The 27,541-nt window shown below is 39.3% G+C and overlaps 1 protein-coding gene across 4 annotated transcripts in view; it reads right to left on the bottom strand.

The window, feature by feature from the left end:
• The window catches only part of SLC4A8 (solute carrier family 4 member 8), an 829,308-nt gene that overhangs the window by 83,098 nt on the left and 718,669 nt on the right, over positions 1-27,541 (bottom strand). For 3 of the 4 annotated variants that reach the window (XM_049783361.1, XM_049783360.1, XM_049783363.1), the window contains 3 exons: positions 21,057-21,138; positions 860-1,027; positions 43-178 (listed from right to left, as the gene is read on the bottom strand). In XM_049783361.1, the coding sequence (XP_049639318.1) occupies positions 43-178; positions 860-1,027; positions 21,057-21,138 (386 nt within the window). The remainder of the gene's footprint in view (positions 1-42; positions 179-859; positions 1,028-21,056; positions 21,139-27,541) is intronic. The other variant, XM_049783362.1, reaches the window with a different exon arrangement.

Genomic DNA, 27,541 nt, shown 5'->3' with positions numbered 1-27,541 from the left:
GCCACCTCCACAAAATCTTGGTCCAGGTTATGAGGGTCTTACCTGGCTGTCTCCTTCCATTCTGCATCTTCTCCCTCTTTCATACATATCTCATCCAGCTCTGTGAAAAGCTCATGAGGCACATGTTCTTCATCTTCTTCAGTGCCAAGAATAAACTGAACACGCTGAGATGGTGTGTCTGAAAAATCAGAGAGAGGAAGGTCTGCTTTCAGCTTTAATCTTAGAACAGAGATAGCATTCTAACAGCACATCTAGATGCCTTATAACTCCAGGACCAAACAGAAGACAACCCCTGAATGAAGGTCAAAAACATTTCTTTCCAGAAATCTATTTTTTAGAAGCAGTTTTACGAAGGAAAAAAATTACCTAAGACCACTTGAGAAAACCCACAAGGAACTAGATATCTGGTTAATATGGTTAAAAGTAATAATTAATTCCCTAGCAAATGATTTCAGCTACTACAATATGTTGTGTGTGCTTTAATATTTTGTATTTATTTTAAATATAAAATTTTCAAGATTATTTTTTGTTTGTTTATTTGGGGGCACATTTAGGGCTATCATTTGACTTCATTCTTGGGAGCCAAATTTGGTAGTACTCAGGATACTGTGGTACCAATGACTGAACCTAAAATTCTCACATGTGAAGTCTGAAATACACCATTTGAGCTATCTCCCCAGCCCCTATACTTTCTATGCTTACCTAAAAAATAAAAGATACTTTCTGTACTTACAGGCATTTTTTTCCCTTGGAAGAAAATTCTACAAATGCTATCAAAAAACTAATGAATGTAGATCACCTGTCTAATGCCCAATCTCTATTTCTTCTGCCTCACCTAGCGCCCAGCATGAACACCCACCCTCTCTTTCGAGGGTGTTACCATGGGCCAGGGCCTCTGGGCCTTCCTCTCCTTGGCTGGCTCCTTTGCCCCGTCCTCGTCTCCGATGCTTCTGGCCATGACTTCGATGGTGCCGATGGCTTTGCCGGCCCAGAGGCATCCGAACCCCCACATACAAAGTTCTATGACCTAGAAAGAAGAGAAAAACTTCAATGAAACATTTTTGCTTAAACAGGTTTAGCATATTGAAGAAGTAAAGAAGGTCACAATTTGGCCCAAATAAAACTCTAGAATAAACTCAAGAATAAAACTTCCAGGACTTACCTTATACATAACTACAAACCTCAAAGGAGAATTGTTAAGATTCAAGTAAATAATCTTTTTAAACACAATCTATAAACTTCAAAGGCTAATACTAAATGTTAATAGCTACTGCAACTAAAATTTGACTAAGCAATCAGAAAAAAAAATACAGTTGCTCTATGACAATCATAGCAAGTCTTTACAGAAAGGTAAGAAAAAGTGGTTTTTGCTCAAGTCTACCTGTCTGGACCCAAAATTTGACTCAGTTATTCACTAGCTATGTGACCTCGAACAAGTGATTTTTCTGTGGTTGTCTTAAAAAATAATTAAAAAATGGAGAACCAGAGCAATAAATAGTATAGGAAGTAGGCTCTTGCCTTGCACATGGCAAACCCTCATTTGATTCCTAGCATCATATATGGTCCCCTGAGTACCTGCAGGAGTAATTCCTGAGTACAGAGCTAGGAGTAGACCCTGACATAACAGGGTGTAATGCAACCCCCCCAAAAAATATTCCTCTAATATGTGAGGCCTGGGTTCAATCCCTGGTGCTCCACAATAAATGGTAAAAAGGAACACTATGGGCTGAAGAGATAGTACAGTGGGTAGGGAACTTTCCTTACACATAGCTGACCAGGTTTGATCCCCAGCATCATATATGGTCTACAAGCACTGCCAGGAGTGATTCCTCAGCCAGGAGTAACCTCTGAGCACTCTGCTGGGTTTCGCCTAAAACAAAAATACTAAGTGCTGCAGAGATAGTACAGCAGACAGGGTAATTGCCTTGCACCTGGATGACCAGACTTTGATCCCTAGCACCCCACTATGGACCCTCAAAACCTTCCAGGAGTGATCTTTAAATACAGTCATATGTAAGCTCTGAGCACCTGAGCACCACTGCATGTGGCTAAAAAAAAAAAAAGCAAACAAACAAACAAAAAACCAAAAAACACAAGAATACTAAAAGTTTATTTTTAAGAAATCATAAAAAGAGAAAGGGAATTTTTAAAGAGCTCCTACAATATTTAATATGCTTAACACCAAAATTTTAGCAACCTACACACATATACATCTACATGTGCATAGATGGCTATAATTTAGAGTCAGTTTTTATTGTATATGGTTTTGTTGTTAGTTTTTCAGTGGCACTGAAAACCCTGAGCTTTGCACATGAAAAGTATATGCGGGCCTGGAGATATAGCACAGCAGCGTTTGCCTTGTAAGCAGCCGATCCAGGACCAAAGGTGGTTGGTTCGAATCCAGGTGTCCCATATGGTCCCCTGTGCCTGCCAGGAGCTATTTCTGAGCAGATAGCCAGGAGTAACCCCTGAGCACTGCCAGGTGTGGCCCAAGGAAAAGAAAAGTATATGCTCTACTTTTTGTTGGGGGGGGGTTATAATTCTTTGGAAACAAATATACAACTTGGAATGGATTTGAGGCAAACTGTGCATAAGCAAATTTTAAATGGCTAAAATAAAGTTTAAAAAAACAAGAAATGACAACCTTAGAATTGACACAGTTTCCTGCACTAGCACCAGGAACCAAACTCCCCCCACCCCAGGAGAGTCCCTAATACCACTCTGGCACCACCCTGTGCCAGGCTAGGTGCATACAACATCCTGATGACGAGAAAACAGTAACAACTTGATCTAAGAGCAGGTTCCCCAACATCATCACCTAACAGTGAGATGAAATCAGAAGACACTCTGTCTTTTGACCTGTACACAAACCAAGATCACTAACTACAGAAAACTGACTGCAAAAACCATGACTGAGCAAAACTTCACGAACCATAAAGAAAGACTTTATCCTAGGATTGTCCTAGGACCTGTGCAAAACCAAGATCTCTAATTACAGACTGACCTTGACAACCACAACTGAGCAGAACATTTCCTGGCAACAAACAAACAAACTAGTTCAACAGTGAATAGTGCCATAGCCTATAGTTGATCTTAATACAGTGTGCTTTAAGGATGGAGAAACGCTGCATCTTAGATCAAGGGAATTTCCTTTCTAATTTCTCCCATTACTGTGCCTATGCAAAAACAACAACAACAACAACAAACACAAAACAAAACACAAACAAAAAAACCTTTTTTTTTCTTTTCTTTTTTTCCTCTATGTACCTATGGCTTCAGATTTGAAATTAAAGTATTTAAACCATTTTAATTTGACCTTTGTACACGGCATTAAAGAGAGGTCTGACTTCACTTTTTACATGTAGTTGACCAGTTTTTCCAACACAATTGGTTGAAGAGACTTTTCTTGACACTTTTTCAAAGATTAATTAATCATATATCAGGTCAGTTCAGAATCATATATCATATATCAGGACAGTTTCAGGATATTCAAGACTATTCCACTGATCAGAAAATTTGTCTTTATTCCAGTACTATGCTATTTTAATGATTACTGCTTTTATTATAGTGTAAAGTTGAGAAAAGTGATGTGTTCCATCTTCTTTTCTCCAAAGATTTTTTAGCTATTCATGGAGATTATTAGTCCATATGAATATCAAGTGTGTTTATTTCTTTGAAAAATGTCATGGGTTTCCTTAAGGGAATTTCTTTAAATCTGCTTTTAGAAGTACTGACATTTTAATGATGTCAATTTATGAACAGGATATGTTATTCCATTTCCTTGTGCCTTCCTTCATTTCTTAAAGCAGTGTTTTGTAGTTTTCTTTTTCTTTTTTATTTTTTTATTTGGTTTTTGGGCCACACCCAGTTTTTGGGCCACACTCAGGGGTTACTCCTGGCTATGCGCTCAGAAATCGCTCCAGGCTTGGGGGACCATATGGAATGCTGGGGGATTGAACCTCGGTCCATCCTAGGCCAGCGTGTGCCAGGCAAACACGCAACCGCTTGTGCCACTGCTCCGACCTCATAGTTTTCTTTGTATAGGTCTTTCACCTTTCTATATAATTACTTTGAGTTACTTGATTTTCTGAGGCAGTATTTTTTGTTTTGTTTTGTTTTGTTTTTGGGGCCACACCCGTTTGGTGCTCAGGGATTACGCCTGGCTAACTGCTCAGAAATTGCCCCTGGCTTGGGGGGACCATATGGGACGCTGGGGGATCGAACCCTGGTCCTTCCTTGGCAAGCGCTTGCAAGGCAAACACCTTACCTCTAGCGCCACCTCACCAGCCCCGAGGCAAATTTTTTTTCTTTTTTATTCTGGGCCAGAGAAAGAGAGCTTATTGAGTCAGTCATTTGCCTTGCACACAGTTTTATTTTATTTTATTTTATTTTATTATTATCTGTCATGCTCCAGAGCCTGCCATGGGATTGGGCTCATCCACATTCTTTTTGTTCTTTTTGTTTTTTGTTTTTTTAACTGAAATCCAACTACAGACATGTTTATAATCATGGTGCTTTAAAAAGACACTATTATAAGAAAAGAAATTAAAAATAAAACTTCAGTCCATTTTTCATTTCCCCCTCTTCTTTCTCTTCTTTCTCTTTCTCTTCTTCTCCTCCTCTTCTACTTCTTCCTTTCTTTCTCCTCTTCATTTTCTTCCTCTTCTTCCCCCTTCTTTCTTTTTTCTTGTCTTCTTTTTCTTTTTTCTCCTCTTCTTCCTCTACTTGTTCTTCCTCCTTTCCTCCTCCTCTTCCCTCTTCTTCCTTTTTTCTTTTCTTTTCTTTTCTTTTTTTTTTTTTTTTTTTTTTTTTGGTTTTTGGTTTTTGGTTTTTGGGCCACACCCGGCAGTGCTTAGAGGTTATTCCTGGCTATCTGCTCAGAAATAGCTCCTGGCAGGCACCAGGGACCATATGGGTCGCCGGGATTCGAACCAACCACCTTAGGTTGCCAGGATTCGAACCAGCCACCTTAGATCCTGGATAGGCTGCTTGCAAGGTAAACGCCACAGTGCTATTACTCCAACCCTATTTCCTTTTTTCTTTTTATTCTTCTTCCCGTTTCTTCTTCCTCTTCTTCCTCTTTCTCTTCTTCTCACATTTCCTCCAACTCTTCTTAATATTCTCTTCCTGAGTCTCTGGAACTACAATGATTCCTATGTTGTTTCTGTTGAGTTTATCAAAGACTTCTATTTTCCTCTGTTCACATTTTTTGAGTAGTTTATTCATTATCTGATCATTTGCTTTAAGGTTCTTTTCCAATCTCTTCTGCTGTATGGAGTTGTTCTGCATCTCATCCTCTGGCTCACAGACCCTGCCCTCAGCTACTTTTACTCCTTTGGAGAGGCTTTTCATTAAGGTGTTCATTTCATCTACTGAACTTTTCAGACCTCTTATTTCAGTTGTAAGTTCTGTTATTATTGTCTGTTCAGATCAGTCTATGCTTGCTTTGAGTTCTTTGAAAAACTTTCATATTAATACTCTAAACTCCTTATCTGAGAGGTTTTTCAGGTCATCTTCATTCATTCTCTATGTGTGGTGTTGTTATGCATTGTTTCCCCATTGCAACACTTGTATAGTGGTTTTTACTATGTGTTATTCTTGGTTCATGGGTTAAGATGTGCACGGCTGCGGAGTGAAGTGGAGCATTGAGCTCCTCTGGCTCCACCTTATTGGGTTTGAGCCCTGGAGATTATATTCGATGGCATCTTCTTGGCTGTCTTGGGCAGAAAAGCAGACAGGAAGCAAGGCAGCAGTCTTTTATAATGGCTCTCTGGGTTTGGGCCCTGGAGATTGTGTTCAATGGCGTCTTCTTGGCTGTCTTGGGCAGAAAAGCCTCCTTTTTTTTTTTATTTGGTGTGGTTTTGCTTTTTTTTTTTTCGTTTTCTTTCTTCCTTTAAATTTAAATTCATAGCTTCTACATAGGGGCTCATCCCCACTTATTTTTCTTTTTCAACAGAACCACAGAACATGAATCAGCTTGTTCTGCTCCATAATTAAGAAGAAGAAAAAAAAGCATGGTACCAGAGGCAAGTAATCTTGTGAACATTTAATGAAAAAAAAATCAGCCCTACATACCCAACCCAAAGTCAATTACAATAGAATCAAGAGACTCAACCTACAACAAGCTATACAGAAAAGGAAATTATTCACTAGCAGTCCAAGGGGCTAAGGGTGGAAACAGGGGAAGCATGCTTGGAACAATGGCAAAGGGAGGTCAACACTGGTGGTAGGAATTGCCCTAATTCACTGTCACTATGTACCTTAAATATAACTGTGAAAGACTTGTAATTTACATTGGTCTCAATAAAAAAATAAAAGCAAGTAATGATAAAAGGAAATATTTCTGATATAGGACCAGCAGTACAAAAAAGTAGTGTCCAAATACCTGGATCATACATCCATTTTGCAATAGTGCAACTGTTAAGAACATATTGTTTTCTGTCCATAGATCAGGCAGACTTACAACTCCACACTTGAACATCATCCTGATAGTTTCTAAAGAAAACTTTTTAAAAAGACTTAAGCCAGATGTTCCCTGGTTTAACCATCTCCATCTAAGTTTAGACGTGCAGAAGGATTAAGTATATCCAAAGAAAGCAACATGCAACATATTACTTAATTGGTTTTCTAAAATAAGGTTTCAGGACAATAACAGGAGATAAAGGAAGAAAGCATGAAGGAATTAAGTCATAATCACTATACATGCACATTTTTTGACAATTTTTGAAAAATCTTTTTATTTTATTTTATTTATTTATTTATTTTTAGTTTTTGGGTCACACCCGGCCGCACTCAGGGGTTACTCCACAACAGTCCTAATATTTCCTTTCCTACATCTCTATTGCTTCTAACAACCTTATTTTGTTTGATACTTGTAAACATTTCTCACTTGGCTTCTCCTGCATTAAGTAACAATGCCTGAGCCTAGAAATATTAGCTTTGGGGATACTATAACCTCCAACACAAAGCCTTGGCTGTACCCCATTTAAGCCATTACTGCTACTTGTATTTAATCTGATATTGGCTCCCCATAACTTCCATCACAAAAAGCTGTTTCGATCTTTAGTTAATTTCTTCATATCCACAATCTTACCCAAATTTCCTTCCTATAAGCATGTCACCTCACTTTCTATTTTGCTGCAAAAAACATAGGTTTTCTCATGTGAATTCACTCTGTCTCGCCTGGCTCCCACCTTCCTGGCTTCTACCTCCACATTAAAAGCATAACCATCAACTATTCTGTCTTTTACCTCCACACATCCTTACCATCAGCTACAACCATGCTCAAGATTCACTTATTGTGAAAAGAAATTTTGCCAGTGCAGTCATGTTCTCCTAAGTTTCTTCTACTTTATCCTCTATTTTCTCCGTCAAACCACTTTGAGCAACAGTATTATTACTTTTTCAACTTTTCAGGCTTGACAGCTCAGAGTCACTTTAGATTTCCACCTCACCCCCTTGTCACTCACACAACATCCTACAGATGACTATGTCAAACCTTTGTCTCATTTTGATAATAGCAGGAGTCTCCTTCCTATTACACACACCAAATTAATGTTCCTGAAGTACTACTCTGGTCACAACTACATACTACAGTCAGGCTTATTTCATTTTCCAGGATGCACAAATGGGTACTGATGTATTGGTAGTTGGACTCGGATAAAAGAAAAAACTTGGACTCATTGGGTGGAGGTAGAATAGTGACCAGAATAGTGCCTGCTGTTCCACAGGAGGCCAGAGATAAAGCATTGGTGAGATGCTTCCTGCTTTGTATCTATCTCTCTATCTCTGTTAAACCCGGAACACATCCCCACCCCACCCCAACCACCCCTCACCTCTGGCTAGTGATTTTCCATTTCTCTCTCTGAAACCCCCAGGCTGCAACATCAGGCTTCAGACTGCACAGGGAATTAAAAGGATACTTGAGCCCTTGCAGCTGAGCAGCAACCAAGCAGCTACCAAATAGCAGGTGAATTTGCAGCTTATTGCAGTCACCTGCAAAAGCCTGAAAACCTTGTGGATAACTGCAGTTACCCTCCTGTGGAAAACTGCAGCTGTGATTCTGCATAAGGGGATCTGGAAATGCAAAACTTCTCCATCTACACCAGCAATAGAATGGCCTAGTTTTGACTCTGTCTCTTCCTCATAGCCTGGACTGTTGTACCGACTATTATTTTAAACTCTTTTTACTACCTAAGTCAAACTTTTTTTTTCTTTTTTTGGTTTTTAGGTCACACCTGGCAGTGCTCAGGGGTTACTCCTGGCTCTACGCTCAGAAATTGCTCCTGGCAGACTCAGGGGACCATATGGGATGCCAGGATTCGAACCACCATCCTTTTGCATGTAAGGCAAATGCCCTGCCTCCATGCTATCTCTCCGGCCCCAAAGTCAAACTTCTATTTCATAAAGGTGTCTATGCTTCCTAAACACTAACCTGACTCACTTTTTAAAAAATTCAGAGAGGCAAAAATGCTCCCTGGACCCATGTATGGTGCTTTGCCAGTCATGTACCTGGTACCACATGCACATGTCACCTATATCTTCCTTTTTGAGATGTACACTTTCCTACTTCCACTCTGGGATATGTACTGGGGCTCTCTCCACCATTGGAGAAAGCTGCCAGGCCATGAACATGGTGTGACCTGGATATGTTGCCCACATCTCTCTTGAAATGTATACTTTCATATTTTAACTCTAGGATGTGTAACAGCTCTCTCCTCCTTTGAAGAAGCCTGCATTCTCTCCAGAACATTTTGCTATCTTTCTTTTTCTTATTGTTTCCCTTCCCTTCCTCATCACCTCCAAATAAAAAGTTTTTACTTAACAAAATTTCAAGGGAAATCTACCTTCCTTCTTGGTATTCATATCTCCTAGACCAAATGTAGTTTGTTCTTCCTTTAATTCTTTAGAATCCTTGGATAACATTTTCGTATGTACCTGCTATATGCTGTGCTTCAACATTAACCCATCTAACTTTCCATTATCCATCATTAGGCTCCTCAAAGTTCTAAATTAGAATCTTTCTCTTGAAGTATCTCATATAGCAAAGTACAGATTTTTTCACATGGTCATTGTGAAACATGAAACATGAACATAGTGTTTAGAAAATGGAACAGCTTCTAAAAGTCTCCCTCAGAAAAACAGCCCTTTAAGGGCTTTACAAGAGTATGCAAAATGACCTAAAAGGGTCTCTGATCTGAAAGAGACCACAAAAACAATGTACAACCCGAATCAGATAGTACAATAAGCAAGGTGCTTGACTTGGAAGTGAACAACATGGACCAAACTCCCAATACGACATATATGGTCCCCAAACCCTACAGGAGTGACCATTGAGTACAGAATCAAGAGTAAGCCCTCTGGCCAGAGAGATAGTATGGAAGTAGTGCATTTGCCTTGCATGCAGAAGGATGGTGGTTTGAATCCCGGCATCCCATATGGTCCCCTGAGCCTGCCAGGAGCTATTTCTGGGCATAGAGCCAGGAGTTACTCATGAGAGCTGCTGGGTGTGGCCCAAAAACCAAAAATAAATAAATAAATAAATAAATAAATAAATAAATAAAAGAGTAAGCCCTCAGTACCACTAAGTCAGCCAAAAAAGAAATACAAAAAACAATGAATTTGTTTTATGATGAATGAATTCTTCATTATGGCATGAAAGTTTTAAAATTGTCCAAGCCAATCTAAGAATGAAAAACTTAATTTAAGACTCTCTAGATAAAAAGGACTTCTGGAAAAGTTACTCACTCCAACTTCATCTTTCTGGAGCAATGGGTTTCCTAAGAATGTGTTCACACTTGACATGAGTCAAGTTTGACTCCTGGCACCACATATAATTCCCCAAACACTGCCAGAAGTAAACTCAGAGGGCAGAGCCAGAGGTAAACCCTAATAAGCACTGTGGAGGTATGATCCTAAAACAAAACAAAACAAAACAAAACATAAAAATAATACGCTCTGTTTCTTCTTTTGGGAATCTTTTATAGGCCCCTTCACTACTATATATGAATAGTCTTTCAGAGAGTTTCTCTAACATCCCTTTCTCTATTTCTCTCTTCATTTTTTTTGTCCTCTCTATCACTAAATTTCCAAATGATAAAGCAAAAATGTAAAAAAAAAGATGATGATCAGAAGTTTATTAAGTTTATTAAGAGGCAGAAGAATAAAATATCTGGTATAATCACATCCATTAACCGTCATTCTACCTTAGGGTAGTCCAATTTTGACTCAAGCACGTATCAGGATATCTCTGATAAGCAGAATACTGATCATAAGTTACATTGCAACCTCACTGAAACATTAAAAATAAAATCAGGGGCTGGAGAGATAGCACAGCGATAGGGCGTTTGCCTTGCAAGCAACCGACCCAGGACCAATGGTGGTTCCAATTCTGGCATCCTATATGGTCCCCTGTGCCTGCCAGGAGGGATTTCTGAGCACAGAGCCAGTAGTAAGCCCTGAGCACCACCAAAAACCAAAATAAAATAAAATAATAAAATCAGCAAAGATGTATGCTAATAAGTGAGATTCTAGATTATTAGTCAACACTATGAAGTGTGAAATGATTAGATTGAATGCCATTCTAGTAAAATACCATTCATTAACAAATTATGTTTCATTATAATATGCTACTTGTAGTCTTTTAATATTTCAATGAGATATATCAGATGATACTAAAGGAGATAGAAAGAACTAATTGTGTCAGATCCTATCGTGATTGCTGAAGATACAACAGAGAACAGCACAAAGTTCCTGTGCTCTGGGAGCATAATCTAGTTTTGGAAACATCTCATAAAAACAAAAATGTATTTCATCTGTTGATATTGTGAATAAAATTAAGTGCTAGGATATTTGTCTGGGGTTAGAATAGAAAAGTGAGACTTTAGCTAAAATGAGTAAAGGAACATTTGAGTGATGATAAGTCATTAAAAGTCATAGGAGGCTGGAGAGATAGCACAGCGGTAAGGCGTTTGCCTTAGACACAGAAGGTTCGAATCCTGGCAACCCATATGGTCCCCCGAGCCTGCCAGGAGCGATTTCTGAGTGTAGAGCCAGGAGGAACCCCTGAGCGCTGCCGGGTGTGACCCAAAAAAAAGAAGTCATAGGAGAAGAATATTCCAGTTGAGAGATGACTAAGTACATAGGCTCTGTGGTGGGATGTACAAAGCTAGTTCCAAGTTAAAGAACACCAGTATGTCCAAAGCAAGGTGAAAGAAATGGGAAAAGGTCAAAGAGTTAGCTATACAGAGTCATGAATCCATGGCACATAAAAACACATAATTATCTCCTAAAGAACCACTTAAACCAGCCCCCAAAATTGTGAGCTCGATTATTATAAAATTAGAAGAGAAAAAAGAGCTGAACTAAAGAGAAGAACAAACATATCTGGTACTAACTTTCTGCCTTTAATAGAACCACTCTAACCATGTGCTTCCTCTTCCTGGTATATTCCCCAAAATAGTGGTTTTCAACTTTTTATCCCCATAGAATGGTGAAAGAAATAATTTTGCAGGCCAGAGAGATAGCATGGAGGTAAGGCATTTGCCTTGCATGCAGAAGGTCGGTGGTTCGAATCCTGGCACCCCATATGGTCCCCTGAGCCTGCTAGCAGCAATTTCTGAGCATAGAGCCAGGAGTAACCCCTGAGCACTGCCAGGTGTGACCCAAAAACAAAACAAAACAAAAATTTTGCATATGATGACCTAGAAATGAGACCCAATTTATAACAGTATTTATAATAGAATGTATTGAAATCTAATTAAATCTGTATTAACTATAACAATATAAAATAAAATTTCTAGAGATAAATTTCAAATATAGAGAAGCACCTCATAGTTTCCAAGTGCCACTAGAAATGCTCTCCAAGAATCAAACCGGGAACAGACACTAGCAGGTATGGCTCCTGAAAAATTCTGAAGAGAAATCCATCCTTTCTTATAATATCACAAATAGCCTAAAATAAACTGCTTAATTATAAATTTCATTTATTATCAATACCATATCATTTATAAATATTTAACTCAGTAGAAGTATTACAGCTAAATGCTCTGGTAAAACATATATCGATGGGACAAAGTATCCAGGTGGACAACACCATTTATTTTTGAACGTATCATTAATCAGTCAGGTTCAGAGCACTATTCATGCACATTGACATTTGCCCTTGTCTAAGTCCTGCACTTGAATATATTCAAGAAAACTAAATATCTCAGTGGTTAGTCCAGGTGAATATATTAAAAACAAGAAGTTCTTCCCTGGAGCTGGAGCTATAGCACAGCAGAAGGGCATTTGCCTTGCAAGTGGCTGATATTGGACCTACCTTGTTTTGATCCCCATGTTTCCTATGGTCCTCCAAGCCAGGAGCGATTTCTGAGTGCATAGCCAAGGAGTAACCCCTATGCGTCACAGGGTGTGGCCCAAAAAGCAGGAAAAAAAAGTTCTTCCCTAAATCTTCCTTTTTGCTTTACTCACACAAAGCAAAACAGACTAGAATGATTTCTCATTTGAGTTGATTCAAGTTGAACAGCAGAACACCTCAATTTCTTTATTCCCTTAACAACTTGCTCATTAATATGGAAGCTTATGTTAATTATAGCCTCTATTTTTGTTTTTCTGATTTTGTTTTGGGGCCACACCCAGCAATGCTCAGAGCTTGCTCCTGTTCTGTGCTCAGGGATCATTCCAGGCAGGTCTTTGGAGATTCTATGGAATGCTAGGGATAAAACTCAGGTCAGCCATGGACTGGAGAGATAGTATAGATGTAAGGCGTTTGCCTTGCACATGGCTAACCATAAGGGTGTAGCCAAAAACAAACAAAAATAAATTCCAATGACATATTTGTTAAGGTCACAATGCTTTGAATACAAATAACTACTGAATTTGAAAGGTTTAGCAGCAATTGACAGAATTTCAGAACATACCATACAAAGTCCTACATAATGTTTTATTGCCAGGGTTATAACAAAACCAAACTGTAAGTTTCCTTATTATAACACTTAAGGCTTCTTTTTATTTTTCTTTCTTTTAAAGAGTCAAAAAATTTCTTTCTCCTTGTTTCTTCTAAACTTGAAGCAGTAGTACAATAGAATACTATGCAGTGATTGGGAAAAATCAAGTCATGAAATTTGCCTATTTATAGATGGACATGGGGGCTATTATGTTGAGTGAAATGAGTCAGATAGAGAGGGGTAGTCTTACTCACATGTGGGATATAAGAAAAATAAAAGACTGTATGGTAATAACATCCAGAGACAATAGAAAGAAGGGCCAAAAGGACAGCCCATGATATGAAACTTACCACAGAGTGGTGAGCGCAATCAGAACACTAGCTGCACTGACAACCATGACAATCATAGTGAGAGAGAGCAGTAGAATGCCTGCCCTGAAGACAGACAGGGGAAGGGGTAGTGGGGATGAGGGAAATGGGAAACATTGGTGATGGAAAAGTTATACTGGGAAGGGAGGTGTACATTCAATGACTGAAATCCAACTTCAAAAATTTCTGCAATCACGTGCTTAAATAAAAAATTAAATACAAATTTAAAATATGAAGGAGTACTTGAATTCCTTTCTATATCATCACCACTTCCTTCTATTATTATTTTTTTAAAAAATAAAAGGTTGGGAAGGAGAGATAGCATAGAGGTACAGTGTTTGCCTTGCATGCAGAAGGACAGTGGTTCGAATCCCAGCATCCCATATGGTCTCCCGAGCCTGCCAGGAGCGATTTCTGAGCGTAGAGCTAGGAGTAACCCCTGCCAGGTGTGACTCACAAAAACAAAACAAAACAAAAAGTTAAAAGGTTTTGCTACTTGACTTCTTTTTTCTCCATTTGATATAATAACTTGCTTTCTAATAATCACAACACATTATTAGAAAATAATATGTGGCCAATTGAAGAATGTTAGGGATGGCAAGATGTGCAACATGTGATTAAGATATGTTGACAAGGGCCAGAGCATAGCACAGTGGTAGGGTGTTTGCCTTGCATGCGGCTGACATAGGATGGATAGCGGTTCGATCCCCTGGCATCCCATATATTTCTCCAAGCCAGGAGCAATTTCTGAGTGCATAGCCAGGAGTAACCTGAGCATCACCAGGTGTGGCCCAAAAAACAACAACAACAAAAAGACATGTTGACAAATAGTGACTCAGCATGAAAACAATGTTCGTAAGACCAGGGGATAGTTCAACTCAATAGATTGTATACATTACATGTAGGAGCCCTGAGTTAGATCCCTAGAACTGCATGGTCTCCAATAAACCAAATAATAACCCTCAAACATTGATCTTTGAGCCAGAAAGTCTTCAGCTATTCTTTTGTGACCCAGAAACTATAAATAAATTATGTACTATGCATACCACTATTCATGAAAAGCATCATGGGCAGTATTGACTCACTCCATTTCACTATTTGATCCAAGCACTACAGTGCTCACTATAAGTAGTTTTAATTTTACTGTCTATAATAACTTCTTGATCTTTTTATACACAGTAGTACTGTAGATATATCCACGTCCACATTGCAATGCTATACTATATTAGACTCACAAGACAGGGCTCATTATGATAATGTCACAACAAAAATCTATTTTCTACTTGATTATGCTTGCTAATATAATCTAATATTTTTGTCCACATATAGCAATGGAATATGCAACTGCATGCAATGAACTCCTGTTACAGAGCTTATTCACTGAATATGTTATTGTAATCTGTTTCAATTGTAGGTAGTTTACCCTTATACCATTAATGCTCATGATTTTAGATTACTTTTAGGAAAGGAAACCAGATACTCAAGACCCACTAGACAATACTTCATGGTGTAGACTCCTCTTACAGTACTCATTACCATATTACTTAGTTTTCTACACTTGAAAATTATGATTGTTTTTAAGAATGCTCTCTATACAATCTAACCCATGAAGCTTTTCTTCAGTGAAGTGTACTCTTACCAATCATGATTGGCCTAGAAAATGGAAAACCTTTATATCTGACTTGCTGGCTTATATTTTTTCAGCATTCTGTCCCATTTAACCTTGGTTCAGCTTTTCAGCTGTAACCCATAGATTGATCCTCAGTGTTTATGTGTATACATGAGTGTATGCGTTGACACCTCAATATCTAATGTCCATTTGTAATTTACATAATGTCTGTTTATGTTGTATACTGTTCTTCTCCCTATTATGTATAGCCCTTCCTTCCCCCTTTCACTTATCACCTTAGAAATTCATTTCTAGCCCATCACTCTCTTAACCCTCATTTGTTATTTACCCCCATTTATCCCTTTTACCCTCAGTTCTTAACTCCTCAGGAAGCGGAACATCCCTCTTACCCCGGCCAGTTTCCAACCAGCTCCCAAAATGAAAAGATAGAAAAGTGAAAAATAGATTCTCAGCCCAAGAAGAAACTACCACTGCCACTGCTGCTGATTTGCAGCCCACCTTTATTTTCTGTGAACTGTTGTTTGCTACCATATTAGGTTTCTGAGAAGCCCCCAGCATTAGAACAGTTGATTGGACGCCTGCTCAATCTAAACAGCTGTATCTGTTCTTGATGGGAGAGTTTAATTCATTGACATTTAAGGAAACTATTGACAGAAAGGGGGTGTTGTACCATTATATTTCCTAGGGTTATTGTTACAATTGGGAATTGGTGTTGTGTAATTGCTATTTGAGTAGCTCATTTAGGGTCAGTTTGACTAGTGCAAATGTTTCGAGTTCTTTTTTGTCTGAGAATGTTTTTAATCCTCCCATGTAAATGAGAGTTTCACTGGGTAGTGGACTAGAGGTTGAAAGTATCTCTCATTCAGTAGTTTGAATATGTCATTCTACTCTTTTCTTGCCTGGATTTTTCAAATGGAAGATCTGGTTTGATTCTTATGTTGTTTCCTTTATACTTGAGGTTTTTTTTCCTTCCCTACTGCTTTAAAGAGTTCTCTCTCTCTCTCTCTCTCTCTCTCTCTCTCTCTCTCTCTCTCTCTCTCTCTCTCTCTCTCTCTCTCTCTCTCTCCTCTCTCTCTCTCTCTTGACATTTGGATTACTAAATGTCTTGGTAGTGTTCTGTTATGGTCTAATTTTGCTTGGTACTCTTTTTGCCTCTTGGATTTATTTTTTTTTGGTGGGGGGGGTCACTCACCATGGTGCTCAGGGGTTACTGCTGGCTCTGTGTTCAGAAATTGCTTTTGGCAGGCTTAGGGGACCATATAGGATGCCGGGATTCAAACCACTGTACATCCTGGGTTGGCTGTTGGATTTGTAGAGAAACATCTTTCCCAAGGGTGGGTATTTCTCTGTTATTAACTACTTGTTCTTCCCCTTTACTATTTTTTTCCCCTTCTCGAATTCCTATAATTCAGAGATTATTTCTCTTGTCTTTGTTCATTAAGTATCTTATATTTTCTTCCAGAGTTTTGTCTCTCCTTTTTTTTTTTGGGGGGGGGTCACACCCAGTGACGCTCAGGGATTACTCCTGGCTATGTGCTCGGGGATTACTCCTGGCTATGTGCTCAGAAATTGCTCCTGGCTTGGAGGACCATATAGGAAGCCAGGGGATCAAACAGCATCCTTACAATGCAATAAGAGAGAATGGAGATAATGGGATAGGCAAAAGGAAGTATGGAACCTCCATATAAAAAAGTTTATATGATGGAGAAAAATGATTAGTTTGGGTGGTTAATGTTCTGTACTGTGTCCTCTCATAAGAAGTGTGGGAGAGTGGAAAGAGCAGAATTCCACTCAAGTCCTGTTCTACTTTCTCTTAGCAGTTTCCCCACATAAAAAATAAGGATGACATCTAACCAAATGCCTGAATTTCTGTGAAAATAAAAAGACCCATTGTACAAAATGCCTAATCAAATGCCAAATAAAAATGTTAGCCTCCCACTTCCAAAACTTTTACTTATTGGAACCAGCATTGCTTCTTTTTTCAGTCAGGTGAAAATAACTTAGAAAACTTGACCTTGGTATATCTAAACTCCACTGACCTCCACAGAACCACCCACACAAGTTCTCATGGTTACAGACCCAGAGTCTGAGTCAGCCACCGCGTTTTTTGCTCTTCTCATCTAAAGGACAAGTTTTCTCTGGAGACTACAACTTTGATGGGAAAAAAATCACAGGAACAAGCAGTACAGAGAGAACATTTCACATGCTGTCTCAGTCATTAGAAAGTTGCTATATCATAGCCTTCAATGTTACAGGTAGGCTGCAGCAAATTCACAAAGGCGCTGGAGCCAAGTATGGATTCTCATTAAAAAAAAACAAAAACAAAAAAAAAAAACCTCCAATGAAGGGGACTGGAATATAGTGGGCAGGGCCCTTGCTTTACATGCAGTTGACCTGGGTTCAATCCCTGAGACCTAAAAGAGCCCCCAAGCACTGCAGAGCAGTGCCAGATGTAACCTCCAAACAAACAACAAAATAACTCTACTAGATATGACCTACTCTATTAAAGCTGAGTATCACCATACATGAGAACACTTGAATCTATGAGAAAACGGAGTACAGTAGAAGAGCACACAGTGGTCATCTGGAAAGCTGAGTGGGAGGAAAAGACAATGAATAAGGGCATACTTAATCAGGTAAACTAGACAGAGGAGATAGCAAAAATGTCTGCTCCTTCCCATCCACTTCATGAAAGTATACTGTTATCATTTTGATTTGGGGGCCACACCCAGTGGTGCTCAAAGGCTCAGGGGTCACTGCTCAGGGGTCCACCCTCTGAGGACCATATATGCTGGGATCAAACCCGGGCCTCCCATAACTACCTCTCTGGCCCTCCCAGGAAGTTAATTCAGCTCTGTGCAGTAACTCATTTTTTTGTTTTGTTTTGTTTTTGTTTTTTGGGTTACACCTAGTGACGCTCAGGGGTTACTCCTGGCTATGTGCTCAGAAATCACTACTGGCTTGGGGGACCATATGGGACGCCAGAGATCAAATCGAGGTCCATCCTGGGTCAGCTGTGTGCAAGGAAAATACCCTACCACTGTGCTCTTGCTCCGGACCCTCTGTGCAGTAACTCTTAAGGAACATAATATAGGTATATCTTTTCCCTTTCCTTGTTTATTTATTTGGTTTTGTACCACATCCATTGATGTTCAGGGGTTAGTTCTGGTGGTGCTCAGGGGATAATATAAGGTGCTGGGACTTGAACCTGGATTGGCTACATGCAAAACAAGCACCATACCCAAGTACTATCTCTCCACCCCCATCTTTTCTTGTTCAGATGAAAACACTAGGTAGAAATAATAAGAATAAAATGGCATTTAAAATAATTTTTTTTTTTTTTGGTTTTTGGGCTACACCCAGCGGTGCTCAGGGGTTACTCCTGGCTGTCTGCTCAGAAATAGCTCTGGCAGGCACAGGGGACCATATGGGACACCGGGATTCAAACCAACCACCTTTGGTCCTGGATCGGCTGCTTGCAAGGCAAACGCCGCTGTGCTATCTCTCTGCGCCCCATTTAAAATAATTTTAAAGGGCCAGAGAGATAGCACAGTGGTAGGGCGTTTGCCTTGCTTAAAGCTGACCTGGGAGGGACCCAGTTCGATTCCTGGCATCCTATATTGTCTCCCAGTTTATTAGGGGCAATTTCTAAGTGCAGAGCCAGGAGTAACCCCTGAGTGCTACCAGGTGTGGCCCAAAACCAATAAATAAATACATTTAAAAAAAATAAAATAATAAAATAATTTTAAGGGGCTATTTCCGATTATACTTTGCCAAATGCTGCAGACCTGAAGAACAGTGCCCATATTCAGCTGTTCAGAGGCTACCAGAGCTATAAATGATGGTGTACAGGAGGAGAGGGCAATGATCCTGGGGCTTTGTAAATACCAAGAATGTGGTCTATCCCTCTAACCAGTGGTCCTCAAACTATGTATTTGTATCTGTTTTGTTTCTTCATTGCAAAATAAGATATATGCAGTGTGCCTAAGAATTCGTTCATAAGTTTTGTTTTTACTACAGTCAGACCCTCCAATGGTCTGAGGGACAGTGAATTGGCCCCCTGTTTAAAAAGTTTGAGGACCCCTGCGTCTAAGCCATATAGTCCCCAATCTTCAAAATGAATTTTTAAAGGTAATTTTTTTGGCAGCCTCTGCACCTAATCTTCCCTATCATTATTAGGTCCTACTCCACATGTCCTGAACCTCTACTTACTCCCAACCCCATTTTCCCAAGTGAGATTAATTTCCTGGTTGACATCTCTGCAGCTGTTTTGAAACTGAAAATGATTACCCACTCTTTTGACTAGGTACTAGCAGCCCCCACTCCCGACCTTCACATATCAACATATCCCAACCTTTACGTCTCTTTAACCATGCAGTTATGCAACAGCTCTATTCATCAAATCTCATACTAATCATAGTTATATCTCCTGTTACTGGAGGGGAGGAAAAAAGAAACTATCTTTCTAATCACTCAGAGACTCCTACAGAGCTAACAACAAAGATTTACCTTCAGCATAGCAGGAGCTAATAGGAAAGGTGCATAAAGGTCTACCTTTTTAGTGAGTGAAAAGAGTAACACAGAAGGCTCATCAAACACAAATTATCTCTATAAATTATTAGAGAATGACTTTAGAGACTCCTGTTGGTAATGTTTAATAAGTTCAAAGAAAAATGGCACAGGTAGTCAACAAGCACAAGAAAGTATGAGAAAATTACGATCAGAAATGAAGAGTATGGGCCCGGAGAGATAGCACAGTGGCGTTTTCGTTGCAAGCAACTGATCCAGGACCAAAGGTGGTTGGTTCAAATCCCGGTGTCCCATATGGTCCCCTGTGCCTGCCAGGAGCTATTTCTGAGCAGACAGCCAGGAGTAACCCCTGAGCACCACCGGGTGTTGCCCAAAACAAACAAACAAACAAAAAAACAAAAACAAAAGAAATGAAGAGTATGATAGGTGTGGCCCTAAACATTAACAATAACTTTTATTATTGGTGATATAATAAAATCCAACTTTTAGCTATATTTCCAAGTTATTGTCAAAAACCAATAAACTGATCTGAGCACTTCATATTTCCAGTAGCTCATTTTAAAAAATTAGGAGGGGGGTAAGATAGTGAGCTACAACTGGCAGGGCTCAGCAGACATTCCTGGCTCTATGCTCAGGAATAAGCCCTAGAGGACTCATATGTGGTCACAGGTGCTCAATGATGACTTGACTTCATTTTAAAATCTTTAAAATGTGCTTTATAGTCCTCAAAGTACTATTTCATATGTCATTCATTAGTTCCTATGATAGGAGATAGAAATTTTTATTTTAAAGATTAGTTTATTCATGTTAAGGGAATTAAAGAATTGTTCCTGCCTTAGGTCTGACTGCTGTAAAAAAGAAATAGTTCTCAAAGTAAAGTCTGTTGGAAAAGCTTCCCACATGATTGCTTCCTGTTAATTACCCTCCTCAGTTACAGCAGCAATTTTTTTTAGTGAAGCAAGATAGTATTTATTGAACAGAACTTTTTTAGAAAGGTGAGAGAAGGCTGAGCAATAATACAGAGTGCAGGGCATTTGCCTTGCATCTGGCCAACCTGGATATGATCCCCAGCATCCTATATGGTTCCCAGAGCACCATCTCAAGTGATTTCTGAGTGCAGAGCTAAGAGCATTGCTCAGTGTGGCCCAAAACAACTCTCCCCATCAAAAACAAAAACAAAACAGTGTGCGAGAAAGAGGGGGGAAATATTCAAGGGAATGGGGGCAAAGCAATAGCACAGCAGGTAGGACATTGCCCTGCACATGGCTGGCCCAGGTTCAATCCCAGGGTCAGCCCATATGGTCCCTGAGCTTACCAGAATCAGAGCCAGAATAATTCCTGAGCATCACCAGGTATAAGGGAGAGAGAGAGAAAAAAGGAGAGAGAGAGAAAAAAAGGAGAAAGAGAGAGAGAAAAAAAGGAGAAAGAGAAAGAGAGAGAGAGAGAGAGAGAGAGAGAGAGAGAGAGAGAGACTTCTCCAGAGTGTAAAAGAAGCAAAAGGCAAAGAGACAAACACATGAGATACAAATTTAAGGTAAAAAACATGGACTTCAAGAACAAGCCCACAATAGCATTTCTTACCTTCCAACTCTTCTTTCTCATAATGAATGTTGAGAATTGTACTGGTCCCACCCTGATCCACCACAGCTTCCTCATCTGGTCTCTAATGAAACATAAAATAATCACTGTAGTATGCTATTTATGCTGAAAACGCCATTATAAGCATATGATATAAATAATACCCAATAAATAACAAGAGGGAAAACACAATGGTTGACATATAATTTATATCTAAAATCACACAATAACTTGGATACACAAATGTGAAACCATTCTTTCTTGTTTCATAAATGAGCAGCCAAAGGTACAGCAAACATTAATATTGTCCAAGGTCACAAACCTAAGCAACATATCTTGTCACTTTAGATGCCCCAACTTGGGGCCAGAGAGATAGCATGGAGGTAAGGTGTTTGCCTTGCATGCAGTAAGTCGGTGGCTCAAATCCTGGCATCCCATATGGTCCCCTGAGCCTGCCAGGAGTGATTTCTGAGCATAGAGCCAGGAGTAACCCCTGAGCACTGCCGGGTGTGACCTAAAACCAAACAAAAAAAAATAGATGCCCCAACTTTTCCACCTCCCACCTCACTTATGCAATTGTAGAAAATGTTTTTTTAAGTAGTGTCTCATTTGAGCCACTCTGATAACAACTAGTCCTAAAATTTTTCTTCCTTTAATCACTGCTCCCTAGGAAAAACACTCTCCTTTCATTTCCTTCTACTGAGTCTTCAAATTTTAAAGTTAGACTCTGACACTGTTTATTTAACACCATTTAACCAAAGCACCTTAGATCCTTAATCCTTGTCTATCCATGTATAGGAAAATTTCATGACATCATTTTCCTGATGGCTGCATAGTATTCCATTGTGTATATGTTCCAGTTACTTTAGCCATTAATCTGTTGTTGAGCATCTGGGTTGTTTCCAGATTCTGGCTATTGTAAATAGTGCTGCAATGAATATAGGTGTGCAGAAAGCATTTTTATATTGTGTTTTTGTGGACATGGAAACTATTATGCTGAGTGAAATAAGTCAGAGGGAGAGAGACAGACACAGAATAGTCTCACTCATCTGTAGATTTAAGAAAAATAAAAGACCCTCCAAGGGCCTGCATCTGATTGTAGAATTACATATTAATTATAGAGTCCTGGATGGTTGTGGATGGTGATGGATGGAGGGGAGAGGCCTTTCTCTGCCAGGCCAGGCACCTGGAACCCCTTCCAGCCAATGGGTCTGACAGTTCAGGGTAGCGACAAGGAAATGATCCACAGCAGTCATGAAGTTTCAGGAGACATGGTTTTATTGGAGCCCTAGCCACCATGTGTGACCTCTAAGCTAGCCTTTTAAGCAGGCTCCTTAAGCAGCCCTACAATTAAAATTGGTTTCTTATCTCTCCATGCTGCCAGCTGCTCCAATCACTTTTTTGCAGAATCCCCTTTTCAACCCTCAGGCAACCCCTTTGTTACCTTCCATAGACTCCTACCAGAAGTGGGCTGGTCTGCCTCTCCAGGTGAGATTAGCATTTTGGCCTGTGAGGGTTATAGCTATCATCACTGTGGGTACAGAGACCAATCCCGGTCGAGAAACCCTTGCTGAAGCTGTCTAAGCTGATCTAAGCCAGAAATGGTGAAGCAGGGAGGATTGTGGCTGCCCAATTCACTTCACTTCACTTCACAGTCGCATGCATCTCCAAGCCCATGAACCCCACCACAACACGCAGTAAAAGCCACAGTACAAGCGCGTAGATGGGGAAACAACGTAGTACAACAGCATGCATAGAGAATGAAGATGGCAGCTCTGATAACCTGAAAAGTAGCAACCACATAGTTAGCCTCTCAGATAAGGAGTTTAGAGTAGTAATATGAAGGATACTTATAGAACTTAAAGAAAGCATAGATAAAGCTAAACAGAGCACAAAGATAGAAATCAGAAAACTCCAAACTGAAATAACAGGACTGAAAAACTCAGTAGATGAAACTAAAAACTTAATGAAAAGCCTCTACAACAGAGTAACAGCACCTGAGGGCAGAATCAGTGAGCTGGAAGATGAAATACAGAGCAACTCCATACAGCAGAGGAGACTGGAAAAGAACATTAAAGCAAACAATCGGTCAATGGAAAAAATACTCAAAGAATGTGAATAGATGAAAATAGAAATCCTTGACAAGTTCAATAGACACAACATAAGAATCACTGAAGGACCAAAGACCCAGGAAGAAAATCTCCAGGTAGAATCAATAGCCAAGGACTTCATTATAGAGAAACTCCTAAAGCTAAAGACAGCATGCACCAAATCCTGCATGCCTGACAAGTACCAGCTAAAAGAGACCCAAAGAAAAGCACCCCAATACACATCCTAGTCACAATGACGAATCCCACACATAGAGATAGAATACTAAAAGCAGCAAGATCAAAAAGGGAAATTACATTCAAAGGAACATCCTTAATATTTATAGCAAACCTGTCACAAGAAACCCTCAAGGCCAGAAGGCAGTGGTGGGATATAGTGACAAAACTCAATGAAATGAATGCTTCAACTAGAACACTGCACCCAGCCAGACTCACTTTCAGGTTTAAAGGAAGTATACACAGCTTCACAGATAAATAGCAGCTCAGAAACTTTAAAGACTCAAAACCAGCCTTAAAAAACTGAAAAGTCTACTTTAAAACAAGAAAGACCAGCAGACACAACAAACTTATACAAAAAGATAACATCAAATCCCATGACAATAATCTCTATCAATGTCAATGGACAAAATGCAACAGTTAAGAGACACAGAGTGGCAAAATGGATCAAAACGCTGAATCCCAACTTTCTGCTGCCTATAAGAAACACATCTAAATAGTCAGAACAAACATAGACTCAAAATAAAAGCCTGGAGGAAAATCATCCAAGCAAACAACTCCCTTATAAAAGCTGGAGTTGCCATATTAATATCAGATGACACAAACTTTAGACTCAGAAAAGTTAAGAGACAAAGGTCATTTTGTACTAATCAAAGGATATGTATAACAGGAAAAAAAATCACTCTCCTAAATATATACACATCCAATGAGAGACAAAATATTTAAGACAATTGTTAACAAATCTAAAGAAGACATCAATAGCAATACAATAATAGTAGGAGACCACAACACTGCCCTGTCACCCCTTGATAGAACAAACAAGCTGAAACCCAACAAGAATATACTAGCTCTGAAAAGATAAATAGAAGAAAGTGGACTTCATCTCTTCTGATGGCTGCATAATATTCCATTGTATATGTGTACCACAGTTTCTTTAGCCAGTCATCTATTGAGTGGCATTTAGGCTGTTTCCAGAGTCTGGTTATTGTAAACAGTGCTGCAATAAAATTTTCCTATATATGGATGTATATGTAATCTATTATGCTGAGTGAAATAAGTCAGAGGCAGAGAGATAGACACAGAATGGTCTCATCAATGGGTTTTGAGAAAAATAAAAGACATCTGTGCAACATTCTGAGACAAAAGAGAGGAGGACCAGAAGGTCCAGCTCACAAGATGAAGCTCACCACAGAGAGTGATGGGTGCAGTTAGAGAAATAATTACACTGAGAACCATAACAAAATGTAACTGAATGAGGGAAGTAGAAAGCCTGTCTAGAGCACAGTCCAGGGTGGGGTGGGGAGGAGGGACACTTGGGACATTGGTGATAGGAAGATAGGAATGTTGCATTGGTGAAGGGTTTTTTTTTTTTATCTAAAATATATATATATATCACTAACAAAAATAAATAAAAATAAAAATTATTCTTTTGCAAAAAAAGTAAGTGAAAGCAAAGTTATTGAAAAAATGGAAAGAAAAAAAAAAGAAAAGGGAGGAAACAGTTCACTGAGGATAGCGTATCAAACATGGCGTCCCAATCCAAACCCGCATGTACTCAGCCTTAAACTGGAACACCTGAAACTATCACTAGATGAATTTTCTGTTTGAGGACAGAGCTGAGTGCTGACAATTTGCCAACCTAAGAGCTGATGCTTAAGATTTGAGACCCTTGTAGTCAAGTTTGAGACCTTGGTTAACTTCCTAAAAAATAAAAGAAAAATGGTTTCCCCAAACTTCTTGTCAGTATAATACACAAGTGGCAATTAACTCTTCTGTTAAAAAGCTTATTAAAACTGAGTAATGAAGCTGAAATCCTTCACATCCATATATAGGATTTATGATTGAAAAAGAAAACCTGGAGACAGAAATCTCCTCTCTTCTCTTCTCTTCTCTTCTCTTCTCTTCTCTTCTCTTCTCTTCTCTTCTCTTCTCTTCTCTCTCTCTTTCTCTCTCTCTCCCTCTCTCTCTCCCACACACACTCACACACAGAGTTGTCTTACTCACACATATACAAGCATGCTCGTGCACACAAGGGTTAAATTGCCTTTCACACTCACAGACCAGAATTACTTCTCTCTCTCTCTCTCTCTCTCTGTCTCTCTCTGTCTCTCTCTGTCTCTCTCTGTCTCTCTCTCTCTCTCTCACACACACACACACACACACACACACACACACGGGAGCACACCATCATCTTTGACAGCTGCTGCCACAAGTCAAAGTGAAATCCAAGCCAAGTTCATTTCCTACTTTTAGGAGTTGGGGGAGCAAAAGGGACTGGGGGTCTTGGCATTACCCCAAACCACACGGTTCAGAGCACATGGTCCAGTGATGTGGCTCAGTAGTGCAGGGGGACTCAGGGTGACCGTGGTCCAGCCCCCAATTCCTGCACTGTAAACCCCTGACCACTGGGCTTCCTCCATGCCCCCCCTTCTGGTTTAAATAAAGGCTTAAACAACAGGTGCTCTATGAAATAAAAAGTGGAGTAATATGTATATATATATATATATATATATATACACACACATACACATACAGTATTTGCCAGCGTATAAGACGACTCCCTAATTTTGCAGTTAAAACATAGGTTTAGGCCTATATGCGCTGTATCAGACAGAATGTTCCTGTGTGCAACTGTATATACCACAGTGAGCCAATCACAACAAGCAAAGGTTCAAAGGTTATACTGTAATAGACTTCCTCTCTGGAAGTATTTACAGATACTGCAGAGATTCGAAAGGTAATCAAAGACTACTTTGAGAAACTCTATGGCACAAAATATGAGAACCTGGAAGAAATGGATAAATTCTAGGACTCCTACAATTTTCCATAGTTAAACCAGAATGACCTAGCAAATCTAAATAGACCCATCACTGCTGAGGAAATTAAAAGAATAAGCAAAAGTATTCCCAAAAATAAAGGCTAAGGCCAAGATGGTCTCACTAACAAATTCTTTCAAATCTATCTAGAGGAACTACTACCAAACCTTTCAGGCACTTTCATGAAATTGAAAAATCAGGAACACTCCAAAATAATTTTTATGAAGCTAACATCACCCTGATACCAAAACCATATAGAGATGTTTCAAGAAAAGAAAACTACAGACAAAGCCCTGATGAACACAGATGCAAAGATCCTCAACAAAATTCTGGCAAATAGGATCCAATGTCTCATCAAGAAGGTCATTCACAACGACCAGGTAGAATTCATTCCAGGAATGCAAGGATGGTTTAACATACATAAATCAATCAACAAAATACACTATATCAACAAAAAGAAAAATAAAAAACATATGATAAAAAACATATCAATACATGCTGCAAAAGCATTTGATAAGGTCCAAGACCTATTCTTGATTAAAAAAAAAAAAACCTCTCATCAAGATGGGAATGAAAGGAACTTTTCTCAATATAGTCAAGGCCATCTACCACAAGCCAATGGAAAATATTATTCTCAATAAAGATAAACTAAAAGCCTTTCCTCTGGGCCCAGAGAGATAGCACAGCTGTGTTTGCCTTGCAAACAGCCAATCCAGGACCAAAGGTGGTTGGTTCGAATCCCGGTGTCCCATATGGTCCCCTGTGCCTGCCAGGAGCTATTTCTGAGCAGACAGCCAGGAGTAACCCCTGAGCACCGCCGCGTGTGGCCCCAAAAAAAAAAAAAGGCTTTTCTCTAAAATTTAGTACAACAAGGCTGTCCTCTCTCACCACTCCTATTCAACATAGTGCTGAAAGTTGGAGGTTCTTGCCATAGCAATTAGGCAAGAAAAAGATATGAAGAGCATCCAGATAGGAAAGGAAGATATGTCAAACTCTCACTGTTTGCAGATGACATAGTAATATATTTAGAAAACCCTAAAGACTCTACCAAAAAGCTTCTAGTAAACAATATATTCATATAACAAGAAGGCAGACAGGCTACAAAATTAACACACAAAAATCAATGGCCTTCTAATATACCAATAAGAGAAGAAATGGACATTAAAAATAAAACATTCACATTAGTGTCACACAAACTCAAATATCGTGGAATCAACTTAACTAAAGATGTGAAAGATCTATACAAATAAACTACAAAACACTGCTTCAAGAAATTAAAAAGGACTCAAGAATATGGAGACATATACCCTGCTCATAGACTGACAGGATTAACATCTTTAAAATGGCA

The sequence above is a fragment of the Suncus etruscus genome, chromosome 11 (assembly GCF_024139225.1).
Source record: "Suncus etruscus isolate mSunEtr1 chromosome 11, mSunEtr1.pri.cur, whole genome shotgun sequence".
NCBI lineage: Eukaryota > Metazoa > Chordata > Mammalia > Eulipotyphla > Soricidae > Suncus > Suncus etruscus.
The sequence above is the reverse complement of the archived record's forward strand: the minus strand, read 5'-3'. Positions and strand labels throughout refer to the sequence as shown.